We start from the raw sequence: 25,476 nt of genomic DNA, 5'->3' as shown, positions 1-25,476 counted from the left end.
CTGATCCAGGAGAGTATCTTGGTTTTCCAGACACAGGATTCTGTTGACCATCTTCCTCTGTCTGTGTTTCTGAAAGACAAAGCCCACTTTAAGGAAATCAGGATTAAAAAGGGAACATTGACACTGTCTTGTTGAAATTTGGTTTTCATTTTAGCTCTTGGATGAATTGTTGAATGGATATTATATGTTCTGGGCCATCTTTCCGATCCTTTTATTTCACAAGATAGTTTGGGTTGGAAAGGACCTTCAAGATCATCCAGTTTCAGGCCAGATTAAGGAGAGCTGGAGAAACAGACTCACCATTTAATGAGCTAATTACATTGGGGCCTTCTCCTTGCCACCTTTTCTGGCTGAGGCTGCAGAACAGTCATAGATCCATAGAACCAAAGACTGGTTTGGATTGGAAGGGACCTTCAAGACCATCCAGTTCCAAACTGGGACACATCCCACTAGAACAGGTTGCTCAGGGCCCATCTCCAATCTGTCTTTGAACATCTCCAGGGAGGAGGCATCCATGACCTCCCTGGGCAACCTGTTCCAGTGTCTCCTCCTCCTCCTCACTGGAAAGAACTTCCTAATCTCCAGCCTCAATCTGCGCTCCTGAAGCTTCCATCCATCCTCCCTTGTCCTGCACAAGCCCTTGGTGTTCCACTGCTGCATACATCCTAGGAGATGGCTGAGCAAAAAGGCTCCGTTGGTGCCCAGGACCTTCTGCTGAGGGTAAGAAGCTGTGGGAGGCAGGGAGGTGACATGGGGTGCTCCACTCCCAGGTAATCCTCCTGTGGGCTCTTCTCTTTGTGACCAGAATGGTAAAACAGGAACAGGCTGCCCAAGGAGAGTGGGGAATTCCACCTTTGGGGGGCTTCAAAAGACACATGCTGTCGTGGTTATGGTGTTGTTGGGTGCACAGTTGGACTTGATGATCCTCTCAGAGGTGTTTCCCATTCTTCATCTTTCTATGAAACTGCCATCAGGGGAATCTGTAGCTGCCCAGTAAAGCTCTAGGGAGGATATCTGTTCAGAAGCTGGAAATAATGTGTTTGGGGTTTTTTTGTCCTCATTGTTACATCTGGGCAGTGTGGCAGATGGTAAGAAGAGATGATGAGGTCTTCAGCCTTAAAAGCAAAAGGAAGAAGGTTGTAAAAATTATATATATATATATATATATATAATGTCTGTGGTCTTCAGGCGACTTCTGTCCAGTTCTTGCAGGCAAGAGGAGTTATAGCATCAGAGTTGGGTCCCAGCACTGAGGGCTGAGGTTGCATCTTAGCTTACAACATGGTGTGTGGTTTAGGATGGTCTAAGAGCAGGGACCATGGCCTAGTTAAGTGGTGGGAATTCAGAATGTCAGATGTTAAGGGCTGGTATGGTGTGTAGGTAACGCCAGGACTTGGGGAGGAGCACAGAGGATGTGGAAAGCAGCTGTGCCCTTGGCACCTGAAAGAGATGGGGGTGCCACCAACACCCCCCAGCTTCAAAGGAGGCTGCTGGAGGGCCTCCAAAGAACAGAGCTTGAAGAAACCAAGCCATGGGAGAGAGCTGAAGAGCAGGATGCTGATGAGCAGTGGAGGCAGCATGGAAGCTGGCTGGGACATAGCCAGAGTCATAACTCAGCCAAGAGGTGAGTGACTGAGGAGGATCACAGGATTACAGAAACACTCAGGCTGGTGAAGCCCCTCAAGATCACCAAGTCCAACCCAGATCCCTACTATACAAAGTTTACCCTAAACCATAGCCCCAAGCACCACATCCAAACGACTTTTACACACAGCCAGGGTTGATGACTGCACCACTTCCCTGGGCAGCTCATTCCAGTGCCTGACCACTCTTGCTGGGAAATTGTTCCTAATGTCCAGTCTAAACCTACCCAGTAGCAGCTTGAGGCCATTCCCTCTTGTTCTGTCACTGTTTACCTGTGAGCAGAGGCTAGCAGCAGCCTCTCCACAGCCTCCTTTCAGGTAGCTGCAGACAACAATGAGTTCTGCCCTCAGCCTCCTCTTTTTCACACTAACCATCCCCAGCTCCTTCAGTCGCTGGTCATCAGGTTTATTTGCTTCTCTGGAGCCTTTCCAAATCCACCTGGGTGCACTCCTGTGTGAACTCCCCTGGGTGATCCTGCCTTGGCAGGGGGCTTGATCTCGATGATCTCTGGAGGTCCCTTCCAACCTCTAAGGTTCTGTGGTTCTGTGACCTTCCTCAGCTTCCTTGGCCTCCTCTGCAGTGGCTCCAGCAGAGGGATGGACACCTTCACCTCCTGGCCTCCCAAACTCAGCATGGCTCCCTGCCTCTCTGAAACCAAAGAATTCAGCCTTGGAAGGGACCATGATTTCACCCCAGGAACTGCAACCAGCTGAAAAGTGCCTGACACTGAGGATGAAACTGAGCAGGTTGCTTTGGGTGCTGACTCTGGGAGAGGAGCCATGAGAAAGACGTCTGAGGTAAGTAATGCAAGAGGGCTCTAAAATGGGGTGGCAGTGCTGACTGGTGCTGTGGAGCACCTCTACGCATCAGCGTAGTCAAAGTGCTGAGGCCACAACTCAAATCCTGCCTTCAGTTTGACCCCCTCCCTTCAAGAAGGACATTAAAGGGCTGGAGCTGGTCCAGAAAAGGGCAGCAAAGCTGAGGAAGGGTCTGGAGAACAGGGCTGAGGAGGAGCAGCTGAGGGACCTGAGGCTGTTCAACCTGGAGAAGAGGAGGCTGAGGGGAGACCTCCTGGCTCTTGACAGCTCCCTGAAAGGAGGTAGGAGCCAGATGGGGTTTGGTCCCTTCTCCCAGGTGGTAGGACAAGAGGAAGTGCCCTCAGGAAGGTTTAGGTTAGCCACAAGGAACAATTTCTTCCCCCCTGAGGTTTGTCAGACCCTGGCCCTGGCTGCCCAGGGCAGTGTTGGAGTCTCCAGCCCTGAAGTGACTTCAAAGCTATGTAGATGTGGTGCCAAGGGCCAGGGTTCAGTGGTGCCCTGGCAGTGCCAAGTTAATAGCTGGACTTGATGATCTTCAAGGTCTCTTCCAACCAAAACCATTCCATGGTTCTGTGGATCCATTTTTATATCTCAAAGAAGAGCAAAAAAGTCACCACAGGTTTTTGGTGGGTTTTTTTTCCCCTTTTTAATGCAAGCTTTCACTTTCTTTAAGCAATAAATAGAAGAAATAAGAAACATCCTCATTAAATAAATTGTTATAAATAAGCTTCCAGTCAAGACAGTTTGCAGCTGAGGAACAAAGAGAGGAGACAAATTCCAGTGGAGTGTTTGGTGCTTTGGGGACATCATGCAGCTGATCTCCTAGAGATCCAGAAGTGTAACCTGAGAGCTCCAAAGGCTGGATCATGGATTTTAAGGAACCCCAGGAAGTAGTTAGGTGCTGGGCTCCTCAAAGCCTCCAGACATCTCCATAGTGACTCTGCCATTCTTTTGCTCCACAGGTGAAACATCTACCCACGGTTCTGGGGCTCAGAGGGAGCTCTCTGGGGAGCTCAGGTAGTTCATCATCCTGTTGATGGTGACTGAGCGGATTTGGAAGGCCTGAAGGATGCTGCAGAGCTTCATCCTCTCCTTGAAGGACATCAGCCCTTTGCTCGCTGGTGACTGCGGGATGCTGCTGCTGCTGGGCTTCAGGGCCTGGGGAGAGGTAGGTGAGTTAGAAATCATCCCAGGCAGCAGAGCAAACAAAGCTTTTTGAAGCTTTTCACCACCTGAGGGATGAGTGGCAAGACTCAGAAGCTAGGATGTGTTCTGCTAACTGACAAATCTGATGGATTTAATGAAGAGGCCGACCCTCAGCTGGCTCCAGCCTCCTTTCAGGGACAACCCTTTCCATGACAAAACTGTTCTTCATGTCCAACCTAAACTTGAGGCCGTTTTCCTTTCTCCTATCACTTGTTCCCTGGGACAAAGCACCAACCCCTACTTGGCTCCAACCTCCTTTTAGGGACTAAGAAAGAGTAAGAAGGTCTCCCCTCAGACTCCTCTTCTCCAGGTTGAACACTCCCAGCTCCCTCAGCTGCTCCTCCCCAGCCCTGTTCTCCCCAGGTTTGTTGCCCTTCTCTGCACAAGCTCCACCCCCTCAATGTCCTTCTTGAAGGGAGAGGGTCAAACTGAAGGCAGGATTTGAGTTGTGGCCTCAGCAGTTCCCAGTCCAGGGGCACAATCCCTGCCTTGCTCCTGCTGGCCATACCATTGCTGATCCAAGCCAGGATGCTGGTGGCCACCTTGGCCACCTGTGCACACTCTGGTTCACCTTCAGCCAGCTGTCCACCAACCTCCACGGATCCTTTTCCACGAATCAGTTTCCAGCCTCTCTACCCCAAGCCTGAAGCACTCACGGGGTTGTTGTGACCCAAGTGCAGGACCCGACACTTGTCCTGGTGGAACCTCAAAGAGCAGAAGGGAAGTAAAACAACACCTACTCTCATCATCTCATCAATAGCTGCCAGCACCTTTTGATCGCTGAGGTTCTTCAGCTCTGCCCTGTAGGCATTCAGATCCTGATAGATGCCCTGCAGGCACTGGCTCTGCAAAAGGCAAAAGCAGGAAGGGATGGGAGTTAAGAGCTGTAAGCACAGACCGAGGAACGGGAGGAGCTCTCTCGGACGCTATTTACCGGATCAAAAGCAGATGGTTCCAGTCCCAGGCAGTTTCCAGTCTGCAAGTCAAAGAAGAAACGAGACACGAAGGTGATTTTGTGGAAGTGTGAATTCTGTGGCTGTACCATGAAAATATGATGCTGAAACTTCAGATATGTCCACAGACACTTTCATTTTAATCTCTTGTTTTCTTTTTACCTCCGTGTCCTGAGCTATGCAGGCTTTGATTGTGTTCATTTGATTCTTGGTGATGTCTTCAGGATCAACTTCTTCAAGGGCACATTCAAAGCCCAGAGTGTCAACCTCCTGTGTTGGAAAGGGGGTAAAAGAGGAGGGAGTGGTGGTTAAATTTAATGGGAATAAGCTCAGGCTTTGCCCAGGTTTTAGATAGAATCCTGGAGTAATTTAGGTTGGAATAGACCTTCAATATCATCAGGTCCAGCTTTAAATCATAGAATTTTCAGGACTGGAATTGACCTCAAGGATCATATTGGTTCCAACCTCCCTGCCATGGGCAGGGACACCTCACAGTAGATCAGATTATTCTCCCAGGCATCAAATCTAGTGAGAGCTTTGCACTTATGATGCTTTTAAATGTAATCATCTCTCCTAGAAAGTGAAGATGAAATGATGGCATCTAGCGAGAGCCTTAGAAGTGCTCACTGCCCCGGTGTCAGTGAGGGAACAGAGCACCTCTTCAGGGGTGGGGGCTTTTCTGCTCCTCTCAGATGGAGCTCACAATGGCAACAGGGAGTTTTAGCAGAAAAAAAAAAGTCCCCTGGCCACTGCTGCCAGTGGGGGGCTTTACGGTGGAAAGAAGATTCAGCACCAAAGCAGCCACAGCAGCACATGAACGTGACCAAGTTATGAGCAAGGATTTGTTGAGTCAGCACTGCAGGCCCTAGAGAAAGGGTTCAAAACAGCTCAGTCCAACTGCTGGTGCCTTGCTGGTGTGCAGGTTTGGGAGAGCTGAGAGGGACACCTCTCCTAAAGGGTTGGTCAGGGGAGGCATGAAAGCAAAGACCAGGTATACAGTCTCAAAGGGAGGCAACAGAGAGCATCCAACCTCTTGGGTACCTTCAGCAGCCCATCACTGCCCCATCGATTCCTGCCTGTGTTCCAACACTGCTTTATCACCTGCTGGCTCAGTACTATGGCTGCCTCATCATTGCCTGGATCAGCGTCGTCACCACTCCATCACCTCCTGCCTGGGTACCATCGCTGCCCACCTGGGTACCACCACCAACCCACCAGCTCCTACCCAGGTACTATTGCTGCCTCCCTCAGTATCCTTACTGTCCTAATACTGCCTTCCTGGCTACAATCCCTGTCCTATCCCTGCCTTCTAGCCATATCCTATCCTTGCCTTCCTGGCTACCATCCCTGTCCCATCCCTGCCTTCTAGCCATATCCTATCCTTGCCTTCCTGGCTACCATCCCTGTCCTATCCCTGCCTTCTAGCCATATCCTATCCTTGCCTTCCTGGCTACCATCCCTGTCCTATCCCTGCCTTCTAGCCCTATCCTATCCTTGCCTTCCTGGCTACCATCCCTGTCCTATCCCTGCCTTCTAGCCCTATCCTATCCTTGCTTTCCTGGCTACCATCCCTGTCCTTGCCTTTTATCCATATCCTATCCTTCCCTTCCTGGCCACCATTCCTGACCTATCCCTGCCTTCTATCCATATTCTATCCTTCCCTTCATGGCTACCATCCCTGTCCTATCACTGCCCTCCTGGCTACCCTCCCTGTCCTGTCCTTGCCAAGCCATCCCCACTTCCTGAGTGCCAACCATCTTTGTGACATTATCACCTGGATATTATCACCACCTTCCTGGGTACCAGCTGTCCTCCCCAACCCACCACCAGGCACTGTCCCATCACTGCCCACTTGAGTACCATCTCTAACACGTCACCACCCTCCTGAGTACTGCCGCTTTGCCATCGCTTCCTCTTGGGTGCTAACCATCCTCCTCAAAGCCATCACCACGCTCCTGAGTCCCACCACCGCCCCACCACTCCCCGCTGCCCACCCAAGCCCTAGCAGACCTTCAGCCGGTGGAGGGAGGCGTTGGCAGCCTCCAGCAGCTCCCGGGAGCGGCTCAGCTCACGGCTCAGGCTGTGTCGGGGGTGTGGCAGTGCCCAGGCCGGGGTCGGTAGCGCCAGTGCCAGGCAGAGCAGGGGCAGCAGCCGCCAGCCGCCTGCCCGCTGCCGCCTGCAGAGCCGGGGCCGGGCACGGCGAGGCGCTGCCTGCCCGCGGCTGCCGCTGCTGCCGAAACCGCTCCGCTCCATGCCGCTGCCGGGGGAGAGATGCTGCCGGCGGCGGGACCTCGGCGGCTTTTATCGAGGGGCAGAGGGTGCGGGGGTTCCCTTCGTTCTCCTTCCCTTTTCCAGGAGCAGCCCGGGGAGCGCTGGGCAGCCCGGGAATCCCGGCACCGAGGGGGTGTGTGTGGGGGAAATGCAGCTTCTGGGGGGTTGCCAGAGCCTGAGGATGCTGCGAGACGGAGTTGGGCACTGGAGAGGATGGAAGTGCTTGGTCAGGAACGACACTGGGGGCCAAGAAGGCCACCAGCACCTTGGCGTGGATCAGCAACGGTGTGGCCAGTTGTTGGCAGAGAGAGTGATTGGCATTGGAATGGGCTGCCCGGGGAGGTGGTGGAGTCACTGTCCCTGGAGGTGTTCAAGCAAAGCCATGGTCAGGTTGACTGGACAGGGCTGGGTGCTAGGTTGGACTGGATGATCTTGGAGGTCTCTTCCACCCTGGTTGCTTCTATGCTTCTTGCTGTAATCCCCGAACGTTGCAGTATGAATTCATGTCACACACCATCACAGACCCATCCAATGGTGTGGGCTGCAAAAGCCCCTTAAGATCATCCAGTCCAACCCTCAACCCCACACTACCGTGGCCACTAAACCCTGTTCCCATGTGCCATGGCCACAACTTTGTTGACCACCCCCAGGCACGGTGACTCCACCACCTCCCTGGTCAGCCTGTGCCAATCCCTGACCGCTCTTGCAGCGAAGAAATTGTTCCTTCTCTCTAACCTAACCCAGCCCTGCCACACTTTTCACTGGCCAGAAGAGCTGGCGCACACTCGTCTGTATCCTGGAGTCCGGCATACCCCCCCATTCCTCTCCCTCTGTTTGAATGGGGGGGGGGGAGAGGCGCGAAAAGACCGCGCCCGGCCCGCAGCTGTGAGGGGAGAGCGAGGACCCTGGGGCACGCCGCCTGCCCCGCGCTGGCACCAGCCCCGCCCCCCCCCCGGCCCGCAGGTGTGAGGGGAGAGCAGGGCCCTGCGGCACGCCGCCTGCCCCGCGCTGGCACCGGCCCCGGCCCCCCCCCGGCCCGCAGGTGTGAGGGGAGAGCAGGGCCCTGCGGCACGCCGCCTGCCCCGCGCTGGGACCGGCCCCGCCCCCGGCCCCGGCCCGCAGGTGTGAGGGGAGAGCAGGGCCCTGCGGCACGCGGCCTGCCCCGCGCTGGGACCGGCCCCGGCCCCCCCCCGGCCCGCAGGTGTGAGGGGAGAGCAGGGCCCTGCGGCACGCGGCCTGCCCCGCGCTGGCACCGGCCCCGCCCCCGGCCCCGGCCCGCAGGTGTGAGGGGAGAGCAGGGCCCTGCGGCACGCGGCCTGCCCCGCGCTGGCACCGGCCCCGCCCCCGGCCCCGGCCCGCAGGTGTGAGGGGAGAGCAGGGCCCTGCGGCACGCGGCCTGCCCCGCGCTGGCACCGGCCCCGCCCCCGGCCCCGGCCCGCAGGTGTGAGGGGAGAGCAGGGCCCTGCGGCACGCCGCCTGCCCCGCGCTGGCACCGGCCCCGCCCCCGGCCCCGGCCCGCAGGTGTGAGGGGAGAGCAGGGCCCTGCGGCACGCCGCCTGCCCCGCGCTGGGACCGCCCCCGGCCCGCAGGTGTGAGGGGGGAGCAGGGCCCTGCGGCACGCGGCCTGCCCCGCGCAGCGCCCGGCTGTGCTGGGCTGTGCTCCTGGCGCCCAGGCAGGGGTACCTCTGCTCTTTGCCCAGCAAGGGTGTAAATACTGGGGGGCTGCGGGCCTTGGGGGTCCCGCCTTAGAGTTCCTTCCTGCCTTGGAGTTCTCCCCCGCCTGGGCGGACTCCGCAGAAGCAGCCCCCGGCGCTCAGCGCCGAAGGACGGCTTCCCACGGCCTCTGACAGAGAGCGAGGGGACGAGCGTCTGGACCGCCCTTCTTCTCAGCCGGTGAGTAACTTTGGCTCAGCCTTAATAGTGGTGGGGTGTCATAAATAAAAGGCATAAACTTATGTTGTGCAAAATACGGCTTTTAGTAGAGCCACGGGAGTCAAGCACTGTGCAGGCCTGGGTGCGCTGGGAGGCTCTGCTCTGCTCGGCCCGAACGCACGGCCTTTGTTGTCAGCGTTCTCTTTTATACCCGATTCTATTACATATTGTTATAAATAACAGGCATAAACCTGCGTTCATGCAAGTTAAGGCTTTAATAGAGTTGCAGGAATCAAGCAGTATACAGGCCTGGGTGCGTAGGGAGACTCTGCTCTACCTTAACGCACACCTTTTGTTTTCAGTCTTCTCTTTTTATATCCTCTTCTGTTACATATTCATTACTAATTCTAAGAAAAGGTTGGGTTTTGCTTATCAGTTCTAAGAATGGGAGGTGTCTCTTCCACGCATGTCTCTTTTTACTCGGTGGTCCCTCTGGTGGTCTTCAGGGATGAAGTAAGGGGTCTTCCTCAAGTGTCCGCTCCGTGAACTCCAAACTAGTCCTCGGTTTGCTCATGCCAAAGGCTGTCTCTTCCACCTGTCTCACTCCTCCACCAAGCTTTCTAGCTTCTAATTATTTATTGCTGTTATCTTAAGCCAAGTGTATGCTTTTGTGATGGTTTGTGATGCAAGGAGTGCAGCTCTATTCAAACCCCCCCTTCCTCCCTGTCTCGGGCCTCTTGCCACGAATTGATCGGATCAAATCTATATTTCTCACACATATTCATTACTAATTCCAACAAAAGGTTGGGTTTTCCTTATCAGTTCCAAGAATGGGAGGTATTAGCGCTGCCATTTCTGCTCCCCCCAGCCCGTTTGCCTGCAAATGCCAATTGCTTGTGGCGTTTTCCTGAGCGTGAGGTGTTTGTCATGCAGGTATGACTGAGCTGTGTGCTTTAGGTAGAGGTGTCACTGGTACTGAAACTTCATGGCCACATCTACAACAGTTCATCTGCTGTAAGAGCCGACTAAGACTGCCTGGCTGCTCCACATCACTGAATCCTGTATTTCTGTTACCAGTTAAAAAAAAAAAAGCCAAACCACCATTTTTTTGCAACTACAAATATGTGGACTATAATTACGTTTTTCCCCTTAGAAAGGAAGACAAGTAGAGGACCTTTTTGTTTCTTTATTTCCTGATAAGCAGTTCTGGATAGGTATATGCTGTTTCAAAGTTTGAAGACTTTGTTTACGTTAAGCAAACGTGAAGCGTGCTGGCACAGGAGCTCCTGTGCTTCGTGTCACAACGTGGGAGCAGATTAGGAGGATCTGAGGAACATCAGAAGTGCCTGGATGGATAGGGCTGGGTGCTAGGTTGGACTGGATGATCTTGGAGGTCTCTTCCAACCTGGTTGATTCTATGATTCTGTCTCTTTTTATCTGGTGGTCTTCAGTGATGAAGTAAGGGGTCTTCATCAAGTGTGCTTTCCATGAACTCAAAACTAGTAGTGTCCTGTTTGCTCATGTGCAAAGGCTGTCTCTTCCACCTGCCTCCCTCCTCCACCAGCCTATCTTGTTTCTAATTATTTATAACTCTGTTATCTTAAGCCAAGTGCATACTTCTGTGATGGTTGTGCAAGGAGGAGTGCAGCTCCATTCAAAGTCCCCCTTCCCCACCCTGTCTGTGGCTGGAGGCCTGGAGCAGGCTGCCCAGAGAGGTGGTGGAGTCACCGTCCCTGGAGATGTTCAAGCAAAGCCTGGATGAGGCGCTTTGTGCCACCATCTAGTTGACTGGCTAGGGCTGGGGGATAGGTTGGACTGGATGATCTTGGAGGTCTCTTCCAACCTGGTTGATTCTATTGATTCTGTGATTCTCTTGCCACGAATTGATCGGATCAAACATTTATTTCTCACAAGGGGATGCTATTATTTAATAACTTGGGCTTTTCCAACTTCTGACTTCCAAAATAGTCAAATTACCTATGGTATCCTTGTAGATCTTCTCAACCTACTTGAATCTGCTAATTAGAACTAAAGCAATTTCTGTCTATGGTTTTGGGGGCAGGTTTTCAGGAAAATAAGATAACTCTATTTTTATATATATATTCCTGACTCGGTTGCATTAATTCCCTGCCTCCACAGCACAAAGAAATTGTTCCTTCTCTCCAACCTAACCCTCCCCTGCTGCACTTTTCAACTCTGAGCCTGGCCAGAAGAGCTGGAGCAGACTCGTCTGTGCCTCTGCTCTCCCGTGGGGTCAGTGGGAACTTCACTGCTGGGAGCAGGATGAATCAGGAGCTTTCCAAGCTGTGTTTTCAGATTCTTTTTATTTGAACTGCCTTTTGTTTCCTATAAGCAGGTCGTGGTGGCTCTGCTGCCTGACTCTGCCTGGCCGAGCAGTGCTCCCTGGGTTTCAAGGCTGACTCTGTGCTTTCCAGCCCTGCAGTAGTCATTGGCTTGTGGGCTGTGGCCTGCAGCTGCTGCAGGACCCTTTCTTGTTTTGCTTCTGATGCAGAAGTGAAAGAGCCCTTCAGTGTTCTGTTCTTGAAAAGGCACTGCTTTGGCTTTCCAGGTTTCCTTACTCAGCCAGGGCATTGCCTTCCAGCAGCAGGTGTCTCTTCACTGAGATGCAATCTGGACACCAGCATCTAGTTTCTGACCTTCCCAGGCTGCACGTAAGCGTCTGCTGGGATGTAAGTGAAGGTTCTTTGATTCAAATAAGAGGTACTGTGTCCAGTTCTGGGCCCCTCAGTTGAGGAAAGATGTTGAGGTGCATGAACATGTCCAGAGAAGGGCACCAGGGCTGGTGAGGGGCCTGGAGCACAGCCCTGTGGAGAGAGGCTGAGGGAGCTGGGGGTGTGCAGCCCGGAGAAGAGGAGGCTCAGGGCAGACCTCATTGCTGTCTACAACTACCTGAAGGGAGGCTGTAGCCAGGTGGGGTTGGGCTCTTCTGCCAGGCAAGCAGCAACAGAACAAGGGGACACAGTCTCTAGCTGTGCTAGGGCAGGTTCAGGCTGGATGTTAAGAAACAGTGATTGGCATTGGAGTGGGCTGCCTGGGGAGGTGGTGGAGTCACCATCCCTGGAGGGGTTTAAGTGGAGGCTGGATGAGGCACTTAGTGCCATGGGTCAGTTAACTAGAAGGGTTAGGTGATAGGTTGGACTGGATGATCTCAAAGGTCTTTCCCAACCTGGTTGATTCTGTGAATATTTTAGCTTCAGTGCCTTTGGAGGTCTTTTTATTGTAGAATCATAGGATACACTGGGATGGAAGGGACCTTTCAAAGTCATCTAGTCCCAACCCCCTGCAGTCAGCAGGGACATTCCCCACGTGCAGGTTGCTCAGACTGCAGCTACTCTTGAATGGAAGTTGTGTGTAGAGCAGTAGAAGCTTTGCCTGGAGGGATCTCTTCTTTGTCCCTGTCCAAAGCAGAAGGCTTGATGGCAAGAGCAGCACCCTGGGGACTTGGCCTCCAGAAGGCTCCCCCCTGCCAACAGAAGCTATGCGCAAGTAGGGCAACCACACAAGTAGGACACTTCTGACTGCCTTTCATGCCAGCCCCTGAAGTACATTTTGCTTCCTTCCAGTGGTTTCTGTCTCCTATGGCTCACAGACAGCTCGCAAGACCTGTCCTGTTGCTGTTTAGGTGTCTCCAAAGCAGAAAGGAGTTCCTGGTCAGCAGTCCCACAGACTGGTGGTTGGGTTTTTCAGGGCTTGGGGCAGTGTGGCTGGAGAGCTGCTGGCAGAAAGGGATCTGGGGTTTGTAATAGGAGTTGAATATGAGCCAGCAGTGTGCCCAGGTGGCCAAAAAGGCCAATGGCATCCTGGCTGGGATTAAAAATGCTGTGTCCAGCAGGAGCAGGGAGGTGATTGTCGTCTTGGACTGGGCTCTGGTGAGGCCACACCTTGAGTGTTGTGTTCAGATTTGGGCACCTCATTACAAGAGAGATGTGGAGGTGCTGGAGCCAGTGCAGAGGAGGGCAAGGAAGCTGTGAAGGGCCTGGAGAGTAAATCTGATGAGGAGAGACTGAGGGAGTTGGGGATGGTTAGTGTGAAACAGAGGAGCCTGAGGGCAGACCTCATCACTGTGCACAGGTGCCTGAGAGGAGGTTGTGGAGAGGCTGCTGCTGTTCTCATCTCAAATTAGTGATAGAACAAGAGGGTATGGCCTCAAGCTGCCACTGGGTAGGTTTAGACTGGACATCTGGAAGGATTTTTTCCCAGTGAGAGTGGTCAGGGACTGGAATGAGCTGCCCAGGGAGGTGGTGGAGTCACCCACCCTGGATGTGTTTAAGGGTTTGGATGTGGTGCTTAGGGCTATGGTTTAAGGTGAATCTTGTGGGGTAGGGTTCTAGGTTGGACTTGGTGATCCTGAGGGGCTTTGCCAACCTGGATGTTTCTGTGATTCTGAGTTGAGTGTCACTGAACTGTGAGGGAGGTTGAATTTGCTGGGAAGTGGGATGAATCCCAGTTCTGGTGAGCAGAAGCCATAAGTGAATGTTGCTACATCTGCTGATTCAGAAAGAGAAAGGTTTTTCTTCCAGAAACAGCCAAAATGATGCCAGTGGCCCCACTCATGCATTTTCCTGATGGCATCTAGAACTGAGGCCCCTGCCATGCTGAGCTGCTCCTTTCAGGACCAGAGATGCTAAATCCATAGACCTGCTGAACTCCAGCACTTTGCAGACCCAGATCCTCCCAGAGCAACAACCTGGTGGGTTCTGTGGTGAGAGTGTCCAGGATAGATGCTGAACAGGCTGTTAGCAGGGTGGTTGTGCTGCTTTGGGTGGGTGCCAAGTTGAAACTGGCCCTTTCCTGCTTGTTTTGCTCACTTTGTGCCACATCTCTAGCCTCTGCCTGCCTGCCCTCCTGTCCTGGGTGCGGGTTGAAGGGGAGTGTGTGGTGTGAGGCTCTTTAGATTGAGATTCTTTAGATTGAGTATGAACTGCAGCATTGGAAGTCCTACCTTAGCATGAGGAAGAACCTCTTGACTGTAAGGGTCCCAGAGCCCTGGCACAGGCTGCCCAGGAGAGGTTGTGGAGTCTCCTTCTCTGGAGCCTTTCCAGCCCTGTCTGTGTGTGTTCTTGTGTGACCTGTGTTATATTCTGTGGTCCTGCTCTGGCAGGTAGGTTGGTCTGGATGATTCATGAAGTTCCCTTCCAACCCCTAACATCCTGTGATTCTTCCAGCCTCTAACACCCTGTGATCCTGTGGTCACACCCTGCCGGGTCCATCACCAGGTCTTCTCAATGCTGATCAATACTCAAAGGGTGGCTGTCAAAAGGATGGTGCCAGGCTTTGTTCAGCTGTGCTCAGCAAGGGAAGAAGGGGTAAGGGGCACAAAGTGGAACATCAGAACTTCTCTGTGTACGTGAGGAGAAACTTCTTGAATTCAAGGGTGCTGGAGGCCTGGAGCAGGGTGCCTAGGGAGGTGGTGGAGTCACCGTCCCTGGAGGTGTTCAAGAAAAGACTGGATGAGGCACTTAGTGCCATGGTCTAGTTGATTGGATAGGGCTGGGTGATAGGTTGGAGTGGATGAGCATGGAGGTCCCTTCCAACCTGGTTGATTCTATGATTGTGGAGTCTCCTTGTCTGGAGAGATTCCAACCCCCTTTGGGCATTGTGCTGTTGAGCAAGCTGCTGTGGGTGCCCTGCTGGAGCAGTGGGATTGGACTGGATGATCTGCAGAGGTCCCTTCCAGCCTCACATGTTAGAATTGAGTGAGCAGCCATGGGCTGCATTGAGCTGGTAGTTAGGGGTATTTCCTAGCCAGCACACCAGTTCTGTGATGGTATTTCTACTCTAAGACGTAAAACTGAAGGCTGAAATTGATGATCTTGGAGGTAGTTTCCAACCTTAGTGGTTCTGTGATTCTAAGTTGGGGCAGCTTTCTTCATTAGCAGGCCCTTTGTGAAGGCCACGTAGCAACTTGTAGCACATCTTGGCTGGAGAGAGATGGGTTGGTAGTGGGAGGAGAGGAGTTATTTGTAGGAGCATCCTAGTCCCTGTAATTATAATTACATAAAATGATTGCATAATTATATCTGTCTCTGCAATTATGCACTAATTATCCACACCCATGTATACATACACATATGGAAATGAAGGTCTCAGTATGATTATCACAGCAACAGAGAATGGTATGGGCGGCAAGAGACCTCTTAAGGTCATCCAGCCCAACCCCCCTGCACTCAGCAGGGACAGCTCCAACTGGAGCAGGTTGCTCACAGCCCCAAACAACCTCACCTGCAGTGGCTGCAGGCTTGGGGCATCTCCTGCCTCTCTCTGGGCAGCCTGGGACAGGCTCTCACCGCCTTCATCTTAAAAGCATTTCTCCCTTCTGTCCAGCCTGAATCTGCCTCTTTCAGTTCAAACCAGCCCCACTTGTCGTGTCCCAAGAGGCCCTGCACAAAAGTCTCTCCCCAGCTTTTTCATCGACCTCTTTAAGCACTGCAAGGCCACCAGAAGATCTCCTTGGAGTCTTCTCTTCTCCAGGCTGACCAAGCCCAACTCTCAGCCTGGCCTCACAGCAGAGAGCTTCTCCTGCCCTTGGACTATCTTTACATCCCAGCCAGGTTTGACAGATCAGCCTGGGTGCCTAAAGAGAGCAACAAAAGCTTTGTGTGGAGCAAGATTCCTGCAGGCTGCAGCAGATAGTTTTTATGCTGCTGGTCTCTCTGTGACAAGTTAGGGCTGGCTGATCGTGGATCAGGTGTCTTGCTTCTGGAGAACTCTTGGCAAGACGCACGGTCACCAGAGCAGCCTGGCTGGCGCTGTGCTGGCAGCTGACAGCTCCATGCAAGGGCACAGCCGAGAGCTGACCTGCCCGCTGGGGTATTTCTCTTGGCTCTCGGTGCTTATTCACCGAGGAATCCCCTGCGAGATGTAACCCCGGGCGCCTGCTGGCGACTCCTTGATGTGAAAGCTCGAGTTGCATCACTCGATCTGGCTTCTGAGTCAAAGTGACTTTCCTGGCCCTGCAGGCAGCTCTCTGAAACCCACAAGATCTCAGCCACCTCCACCTCCTGCCTCTCCTCTCCTTCAGCTGACACCCAAACTTGGGTGGCTTTCCCCATAGTCCTGCCATCACCCACGGCTTCCCTCCCCCTCCCTCTTCCCCTTCCCCGCTCCCTCTATCTCTCCCTACCTCTCTCCCTCCCTTTCCCCCTCCCTCTCCTCCATGCTTGGCCCTCAGGGGACAATCTACCTACCTCCCTAACCCCTTCCCCCACCCTTCCCTCTCCTCCCCTCCTCCATCCTTTCCTCCCTTCCCCCACCCTTCCCTCTCCCCTCTCCTCCACTCTTCCTTCTCTCCTCTTGTTCTGCTCTTTCCCTCTCCTTCTCCTCCATGCCTGGCTATCAGGACACAACCTACCACCTTTGTGTCCTCAGGTGGCCAGCCAGAATGCCTGCCCTCTACCACCCTCCCAAATCAGTGGGTGCTATTTTCAGGGACCCCGTACAAAGTTTGAACCCTTATGCCTTGGGGCATCACATTTGGCCTGCTCAAAGAGAAAGGGATGGAGCTGGTGGTGACCCCTGGGGAGGTGCAGGGATTCCCTCAAAGAAGTGCTTACTTTTTCGGGAGGCTCTTGGGGCCAAAAAGAGGAGTATTTAGCTTCAATACCTTTGGAGGTCTTTGTATTGTAGAATCATAGGATACACTGGGATGGAAGGGACCTTTCAAAGTCCTCTAGTCCCAACCCCCTGCAGTCAGCAGATTGCTCAGATTGCAGCTGCTCTTGAGTGGAAGTTGTGTGTAGAGCAGTAGAAGCTTTGCCTGGAGGGATCTCTTCTTTGTCCCTGTCCAAAGCAGAAGGCTTGGGACTAGATTCTCTTTCAGGTCCCTTCCAACTCAACCCATTCTATGATTCTCAAGGAAAGCCAGGAAAAGAAAAGAAAGGCCTTCCCATCCCTCTCCTGAGTCTGAGCTCCCAGAGAGCTTTCTTTGTGCTGTGAGGTAGTGAGATGGGGCAAAAGCTGGGGCTGGAGCATCCAAGATGTGCTGCTGCGAGCTTGCTGTGATGGCAAGAGCAGCACTCTGGGGACTTGGCCTCCAGAAGGCTCCTCGCCACCATGGAGGAGTGACAAACAGAAGCTGTGCCCAAGTAGGACACTTCTGACTGCCTTTCGTGCCAGGAACTGCACACACTAAAATGGGAGGAGTGTTTGAAATCACCCTAGAGTATAGGTAGGGAGGGAAGGCAGCCTGCTCCAACCCTCCAGCACCCTCACACCAAACAAACTTCTCCTCCTTTTCAGATGGAACCTCCTGGCTGCCAGTTTGTGCCCCTTGTGCTGTTCCTGGGCACCACTGACAAGAGCCTGGCCCCAGCCTCTTGCCCCTCACAGCTCCTTTAGCTCTTGCTGAGCATTGCTCAGATGCCCTCTTGGGGCTGCTCTTCTGCAGGCTCTCATCCCCAGGTCTCTCAGCCTCTGCTCCTCCCAGAGCTGCTCCAGGCCCCTCAGCAGCTTTGCAGCCTCTGCTGGACTCTTTCCAGCTGTTCCCTGCCCCTCTTTAAGTGGGGAGCCCAGAACTGGACCCAGTCCTCCAGATGTGGTCTCACTAGGGCAGAGTAGAGTGGGAGGAGAAACCTTCCTTGACCTGCTGGCCACATTCTTCATGCCTCTCAGTACACCGTTGCCCTTCTTGGCCCTGAGGACATGTTGCTGGCTCATGGTGAGATTGTTGTCCACCATCAATCCCAGGTCCTTCTCCAGCAGGTGAAGTCCATCAGCTCTGTGGGTTTTGTTTGGAAGTTCTCTTACTTTAGCAGCCACAGACCCGTCCCATGAGGAGCTTGGTGGGGCAGTGCAGAGGGGTGGGTGCACGGTGCTGCCCGCTTGCCCCTCCATCAGAGCATGGAGCCTTGGTGCCTCTCTCACCCATCACCCTGCCACCTTTGGATGTGCTCCTTCATCCTCTCTTCGCCTGCCAGCCCTGAAAGCACCGTGGTGAGTAATGTGGCTGGTGGCAGCGGTTGCTGTGGTTTCGTGCGTGGGCTCTGCTGAGCCCAGCGCTGCCAAGTTGCTGGTGCCACTTTCAGCAGGGCTTTCACTTTCTCTTTCCACTCACTGCAGCACTTCCCATCTGGGGGTGCTTTCCCCCTGTCCTTTCAGCCTTCCCCTTCATCTCCTGCCTCTTGCCTCTCATGGGCTCAGATGCTGAGGTTCTGCAGCTGTGGCGGGATGAAGTTGTGGCTTTACTCTTTTCTCACCCCTTTACAGTCACTGTTTTAAAGGGTGGGTGGCAGGAAGATGGGGCCAGGCCCTGTTCAGCCGTGCGCAGTGACAGGACAATGGGCAAGGGGCACAAAGTGGAACATAAGAAGTTCCATCTGAGCACAAGGAGTAGCTCCTTGAATTTAAGGGAGCTCTGGAGCAGGCTGCCCAAAGAGGTGGTGGAGTCTCCGTCTCTAGAGGCATTCAAGCCCCACCTGGATGTGTTCTTCTGAGACCTTCTCACATTCAAGCCCCACCTGGATGTGTTCTTCTGTGACCTTCTCTAGGTGAAACTGGTTTGACAGGGGGCTTGGACTCGATGGCCTCCAGAGGTCACTTCCAGCCCCTACCATGCTGTGATTTCACCTGCCTGTGGTCTTGCACCCAGGGAAAAGGAGACATAGATCTCAGCTGACCAGAAGATGCATCAGCATGGTTGGAGGTTGGGTGGGGTCTTGAGCAACCTGGGCTAGTGGAAGGAGACCCTGCCCATGGCAGAGGGTTGGAACTGGATGATCTTTAATGTCCCTTCCAACCCCAAACCACTCTTTATAGAGTCTGTGATGGTTTCATTTGCACGTCTTTGGTGGATCCTGGCTCTCTGAATGCCATGAGCGGTGGATTCAAGCCATTACCTCATCCTGACGAAGCCTGAAGCTCATGAAGTTTGGTGCTGAGCCAGCAGATGATTCAGTACCCCTAAATAGTTATGAGATGCACAGGGCAGAGTTTTGGGTGCCTGGGGATACCCAGGGAGCTGCTGGCATGACTCATGGTGAGAGCTTTCACCAGTGAGAGGGAAACAAGATGCAGGACTTGTGGAATGAACTGACTGAAAGATGCTGCTAGGGCTTGGTGGGGAGGGTGGGAAAGGGACCAGTTCTCTCCACTGAAGTAAGTAGCTTGACTCAGTAGCAGATACCCCTGGTGACTGCAGGGGGCCTGGCTGACCTTGAGAGGTCCCTTCCCACCCAAGCAGTCCTGTGATATTAGACTCCTATTAGTAATCATAGTCTGGGTTGGGTGGGAAGGGACCTCTCAAGGTCACCTACTCCAAACCCTTGCACTCAGCAGGGACAGCTGCAGCTAGAGAAGGTTGTTCAGAGCCCCAAACAACCTGACCTGGGATGGTTGCAGGGATGGGGCTTCTGCCACCATTCTGGGCAACCTGAGGCAGTATGGATTTGATGTGTGAGCAAGTGCCACCTGGCTGCCAGTTCTGGGCCCACAGCTCAGCTGGATTCCCATTCTCCTCCTTAGACCTGAAAGGAGGCTGTGGGCAGGCTGCTGCTGGTCTCTGCTCACAGGTGAACAGTGACAGAGCAAGAGGGAATGGCCTCAAGCTGCCACTGGGTAGGTTTAGACTGGACATTAGGAAAGACTTTTTCCCAGAAGCAGTGGTCAAGCACTGGACTGAGCTGCCCAGGGAGGTGATGCAGTCACCCACCCTGGCTGTATGTAAAAGTCGTTTGGATGTGGTGCTTGAGGCTATGGTTTAGGGTGCACCTTGTAGAGCAGGGATCTGGGTTGGACTTGGTGATCGTTGGGCTTGGTGATCCTGGGGGGCTTTGCCAGCCTGAGTGTTTCTGTGAACCTTTAGAGAGCTGTTCAAGGCCAGGTTGGATGAAGCCTTGAGCAACCTGGGCTCACCTGGGAGGTGTCCCTGCCCATGTCAGTGGGATTGGAACTGCATGATCTTGAAGGTTTCTTCCAACCCACCCCTTTCTATTCTACTCCATGAATCTAAGCATATGGCCTAGTTAGCTGAATCCATGGGGAAGGCATGGCCTTGCAGACACACAACTTTTTGGTGCTAAAAATCATCCCACATGAGAACAGCAAAAACATGTTACAGCAGCTGCTGCACTTCCAAACTCCAGATTTCATCATCCTCAGAAAGGGAAGGGTAAGGGTTGCATGAGTCAAGGCTTTGGGGTGGCAGTTGGAATGTGCATCTCTCCTGGAGCTGGCCAGTGCCAGGGCGTGGAGCGACAGAGGACTGTGCTTGTGGCGGAGCCATGAGAAAAGTGCCAGTACCACAGAGCACAGCCATGTGGAGTCACAGGATGGGTTTGGCTGGAAGATCTTTTAGATCATCAAGCCCAAGCCTTACCCCAGCACTCCCAGCTCACCACTAAAGCATGGCCCTCAGCACGACAGCGACACAGCTTTGGAAGCCCTCCAGAGATGAGGACTCCACCACTGCCCTGGGCAGCCTGGCATTACCCAGCATAGCCTGGCTTCAGCCTCCTGGCACTCACCCCACACATCTTTATAACATTGATGAGGTCATGTCTCAGTCTCCTCCCAGCAGCACAGCCCCAGCTCCCTCAGGCTCTCCTCATAACAGAGATGTTCCATTCCCTTCATCCTCTCTGTGGCTCTGTGCTGGACTCTCTCAAGCAGTTCTATGTCCCTCTTGAACTGGGGGCCCAGAACTGGACACAGTACTCCAGATGTGGCCTCACCAGGGCAGAGCAGAGGGGCAGGAGAACCTCTCTCGACCTACTTACCACAGCCCTTCTAATCCACCCCAGAATGGCATTGGCCCTCCTGGCCACCAGAGCACATTGCTGGCTCCTGGTCACCCTCCCATCCACTAGGACCCCCAAATCCTTTTCCCTTTCACTGCCTTTCAACAGCTCAGTCCCCAACCTATCCTGATCCCTGGGGTTGTTCTTCCCAGGTGCCAGTCTCTACCCTTGCCCTGTTGAATTTGATTCAGTGTCTCCCTGCCCAGCCCTCAGCCTGTCCAAGTCTGGCTGAATGGCAGCACAGCCTTCTGGTGTGGCAGCCACTCCACCCAGTTTGGTGTCATCAGCAAACTTGCTGGCAGTGCCCTCTGTGCCCTCATCCAGGTCATTGATGAATATATTGAACAGAACTGGTTCCAGTACTGACCCCTGTGGGACCCCACTAGTCACAGGCCTCCAACTGGACTCCATCCCATTGATCACAACTCTCTGGCTTCTTTCCTTCAACCAGTTCCCTTCCACCTCACTCCCTGATCATCCACCTTGGAAAATTCCTCCTCCCACAGCTCTGCTGGCAGGCTGGGTGCCAAGCAGTGGAGGGATGTTGATCTGACTGCCTGGAAATGACCACTCAGCAGCTCCAACCGAAACCCTGCAATTCCCTTTCCTCACCCAGCTGAAGCTGTTTCACTTTTCTTTTGAAGGCAGCTTTCTTCCTCAAACCTACTGCTCCTGGGAAGCTGAGAGCTGGCTGGGTGCAGTGGTGGCCAAGCTCTTCTGCCAGCCTTTCATGCCTCAAATCATTCCATCAACAACAAACCCAGCATCCCAGACTGCTTTGGACTGGAAGGTTCCAACCCCTCTGCCATGGACACTTCCTTCTAGGGTTGCTCAAGGCCTCGTCCAGCCTGGCTTTGAACACTTTGAGGCTTGGAACTTCCACAGCTTATCACCTAAGCGTTTTCTAGTGAAGCACAGTTGGACATCGAGCACCTCAAGGTTGGCCCAGGTGATCTTTTGGGTCCCTGCCAACCTGGTAGTCTGTGAAGCTGTGGACTGGAGGAGGCTGTGAAGGGGCAGCACTGAGAACTGGGCTTTTTGCATTGGTCCTTTTGTCCAACCCAAAAAGAAAAAGGTAAATGGTATTTTTAGCACTAAGAAGGAGCTAATGGTTGGTAGAAGTGTTGAAGGAAGGTTTGACTTCCCCTTCCACCACCAAGGAAGCAAGGAAAGCTGCCTCGGGATGAGACATGGCACTTGATGGGGTGGGATTTGTTAGGGTGTCAGGCAATGATAGGGCTGGCGGAAATGGAGCAAAACTCTCAGTGGGTAGATTCAGATTGGATGTTAGGAAGAAGTTCCTCACCATGAGGGTGGTGAGAGACTGGCACAGGTTGCCCAGGGAGGTGGTGGAAGCCTCATCACCTCCATCCCTGTAAAAATGATGGAGTGGCTCCTGCTGGAGGGCATCTCAAGGCACTTGGAAGAGAAGAAGGTTATCAGGAGTAGTCAGCATGGATTTACCAAGGGGAAGTCATGCTTAACTAACCTGACAGCATTCTATGATGCCACAACTGAATTCAGGGAAACCAGTGGATGTAATCTACCTTGACCTTTGACACCATCTCCCATGACATTTTGGTGAGCAAGCTGAGGAAGTGTGGGATGGAAGAGTGGACAGTGAGGTGGGTTAGGAACTGGTTGCAGGATAGAGTTCAGAGGGTGGTGATCAATGGTGCCAGGTCCAGCGCTGGAGAGCTGTGACTAGTGGTGTCCCCGAGGGATCAGTGCTCGGGCTGGTCCTGTTCAACATCTTCATCAGTGCCATTGATGAGGGCACAGAGTGTCTGCTCAGCAAGTTTGCTGACAACACCAAGCTGGGAGGCTTGGCTGAGACAGCTGAAGGCTGTGTGGCAATCCAGAGAGACCTGGGCAGACTGAGAGCTGGGCACAGAGGAGACAGATGAGGTTCAACAAGGACAAGTGCAGAGCCCTGCACCTGGGGAGGAATAACAAACTCCACCAGTACAGGCTGGGAGGTGATCTGCTGGAGAGCAGTCCTGTGGAGAGGGACCTGGGGGTCCTGGTGGCTAACAAGTTAACCATGGCACAGCAATGTGCCCTTGTGGCCAAGAAGGCCAATGGGATCCTGGGGTGTATTAGGAGGAGTGTGTCCAGCAGATCAAGAGAGGTTCTCCTCCCCCTTTACTCTGCCCTGGTGAGACCTCATCTGGAATACTGCATTCAGTTTTGGATGGACTCCCCAGTTGAAGAGGGACAGGGATCTGCTGGAGAGGGTCCAGCAGAGGGCTATGAGGATGATTAGGGGAGTGGAGGGCATGGCTGATGAGGAGAGGCTGAGGGACCTGGGGCTGCTTAGTCTGGAGAAGAGAAGACTTAGAGGGGATTTGATAAATATCAGTATCTGAAGGCTGCCAGGAAGCGGGGGGACAGACTCTGCTCACTGCTCCCTGGGATAGGAGCAATGGGTGTAAGCTGCAGCACAGGAGGTTCTGCCTCAACACAAGGGGGAACTTCTTTACTGTAAGGGTCCCAGAGGACTGGAACAGGCTCCCCAGAGAGGTTGTGGAGTCTCCTCCTCTGGAGCCTTTCAAGGCCTGTCTGGATGTGTTCCTCTGTGATCTGTGTTAGATAGCATTGTCCTGCTCTGGCAGGGGGGGTTGGACTCGATGATCTCCTTGGGTCCCTTCCAACCCCTAACATCCTGTGATCCTGTGAAGCCTCATCCCTGGAGATGTTTAAGGCCAGGCTGGATGTGGCTCTGGGCAACCTGCTCTAGTATGAGGTGTCCCTGCTCGTGACAGGTGGGTTGGAGCTGGATGATCCTTGAAGTCCTTTCCAGCCCTGCCAGTGCTGTGATTCTCTGATTGTATAAACCCTGAGTGGCACTGCTGCTGCTGCTGGTGGCCCTGCATAGCGTGCAGGATGTTCCTGGTCACCCCCGCAGCAGAGGATGGAGGATGAAGACTCCCTCACACGTGGGTTTCACTTTGCCTTATGATAAAAAGGAAGAGAAAGTCCCTGGGAGTGGGGGTGGGCCCTGCAGGGAAGCCAGTTCCCACGTAAACCTCCTGGGGTGGCTTCTCCTTGGGGATTGCCTTGGCAAGGCTGAGCCTCCCTTGGGCTCGGTGAGAATGGGTTTGCTTCCATGTGGTCTGAACCGGTTCTGCCCTGCCTGTCTCTGTCCCTGAAGGGTGTGCAATGGAGTAGGCAATGTTCTTGAGTGGGCTGGGAGCAGGGACCTTGCAGGCAGCATGCATGAGGCTGTGTCCCACCACAACTCTTCTCTTTCAAATCACAGAAGCATTCAGGCTGGCAAAGCCCCCCAGGATCACCAAGTCCAACCCAGATCCCTGCTCCACAAGGTGCACCCTAAACCATAGCCCCAAGCACCACATCCAAACGACTTTTACATACAGCCAGGGTTGGTGACTGCACCACCTCCCTGGGCAGCTCATTCCAGTGCCTGACCATTCCTGATGGGGAAAAAAATCCTTCCTGATGTCCAGTCTAAACCTACCCAGCGGCACCTTGAGGTCATTCCCTCTTGCTCTATCACTAATTACCTTTGAGCAGAGACCAGCAGCAGTCTCTCCACAACCTCCTTTCAGGTAGCTGTGGACAGTGATGAGGTCTGCCCTCAGGCTCCTCTGTTTCACACTAACCATCCCCAGCTCCCTCAGTCACTCCTCATCAGATTTATGCTGTAGGCCCTTCACAGCTTCCTTGCCCTGCTCTGCACTGGCTCCAGCATGACTTCATAGAATAAAGAGATGATTTGGGGTGGGAGGAACTTGAAAGATGGATTGGCACAGGCTGCCCAGGGAGGTGGTGGAGTCCTCATGCCTAGAGGTGTTCAAGAAAGGTGTGGCCATGGCACTTGGGGACAGGGTTTAGTGGCCACTGTGGTGTTGGGTTGAAGCCTGGACTGGATGAGCTGAGAGAGCTTCTGCCACTGAAACAAATGCAGGAGTTTGTTCTTTAGGCTCATCCAGTCCTGCAGCCAGGAGAGACAGCTGCAACTGGAGCAGGCTGCTCACAGCCCCAGACAACCTGAACTGAAATGGTTTCAGGGATGGGACTTCTGTCACCTCTCTGGGCAGCCTGGGCCAGGATCTCCACACCCTCGTAGTAAAGAGCTTGTTCTTGATGTCCAGTCTAAATCTGCTCTAGTTTAAGGCAAGAGGTTCTTGACCTTTCACAAGGCCCTGAGAGAAAGTCTGTCCCCAGCTTTCCTGTAGGAAAATTCATTAGATCCTGTTTTTTGAACAGGTAAGGAAATCCAGTAGGATGCTCTGTTGTGGTTTGACCTGCCCACAGGCTATGGTGACACCTGCTGGCTTACTGAGATGGTGCATACCATGCCCAGTGAGGTGATGCACCCCATACCCTATGCCCAGTGAAATGATGCTCATCATGCCCAGTGATATGATACTCTCCACACCTCAAGCTCAATGAGATGATGCTTCCCATGCCCAGGAGTGATGCTCCTCACAGCCCATGCCCAGCGAGGTGATGCTCAGGGGTGACCTCATTGCTGTCTACAACTAACTGAAGGAAGGCTGTCGCCAGGTGGGGTTGGTCTCTTCTGCCAGGTAACCAGTGACAGAACAAGAGGGCACAGCCTCAAACTGTGCCAGGGCAGGTTCAGGCTGGATGTTAGGAAGTTCTTCACTGAAAGAATGATTGGCATTGGAATGGACTGCCTGGGTTGGTGGTGGAGTCACCATCCCTGCAGGTGTTTAAAGGAGGCTGGATGAGGCACTCACTGTGCCATGGGTGAGTTAATTAGAAGGCTTAAGTGATAGGTTGGACTCGATGATCTCAGAGGTCTTTTCTAACCTCTTTAGGTCTGTGAGTCTGTGCTCAGGGATGTCCAGTGACAGGACAAGGGGCACCGGGTGCCAGCTGGAGCAGAGGAGGTGCCTGGGGAACAGAAGGGAAAACTTCTGTCCCTGCGAGGGTGCCAGAGCCCTGGAGCACGCTGCTCCTTCCCTG

General features: G+C 53.5%; 1 protein-coding gene across 1 annotated transcript; it reads right to left on the bottom strand.

Moving 5' to 3' along the window:
* Positions 1-3,099: 3,099 nt before the first annotated feature.
* IL12A (interleukin 12A) lies at positions 3,100-6,874 on the bottom strand. The gene is made up of 5 exons (XM_064152636.1): positions 6,632-6,874; positions 4,784-4,891; positions 4,603-4,644; positions 4,409-4,513; positions 3,100-3,620 (listed from the first exon to the last, which is right to left on the bottom strand). The coding sequence occupies exons 1-5, from the start codon at positions 6,872-6,874 to the stop codon at positions 3,453-3,455; spliced, it is 666 nt and encodes a 221-aa protein (XP_064008706.1). The 3' UTR covers positions 3,100-3,452.
* Between the last annotated feature and the right edge of the window lie 18,602 nt (positions 6,875-25,476).

This window comes from Pogoniulus pusillus, chromosome 13 (genome assembly GCF_015220805.1).
Source record: "Pogoniulus pusillus isolate bPogPus1 chromosome 13, bPogPus1.pri, whole genome shotgun sequence".
Lineage (NCBI taxonomy): Eukaryota > Metazoa > Chordata > Aves > Piciformes > Lybiidae > Pogoniulus > Pogoniulus pusillus.
This window is presented reverse-complemented; position numbering and strand designations above follow the sequence as displayed.

Bases quoted from the DNA above. Each gene is read 5' to 3' on its own strand.
- IL12A (XM_064152636.1), bottom strand. From the start codon at position 6,874: ATGGAGCGGAGCGGTTTCGGCAGCAGCGGCAGCCGCGGGCAGGCAGCG. The intron at 4,892-6,631 runs GTCTGCTAGGGC...TTTCCAACACAG, and splicing joins CCTCCCTCCACCGGCTGAAG to GAGGTTGACACTCTGGGCTT. The intron at 4,645-4,783 runs GTAAAAAGAAAA...TTTGACTTGCAG, and splicing joins GCATAGCTCAGGACACGGAG to ACTGGAAACTGCCTGGGACT.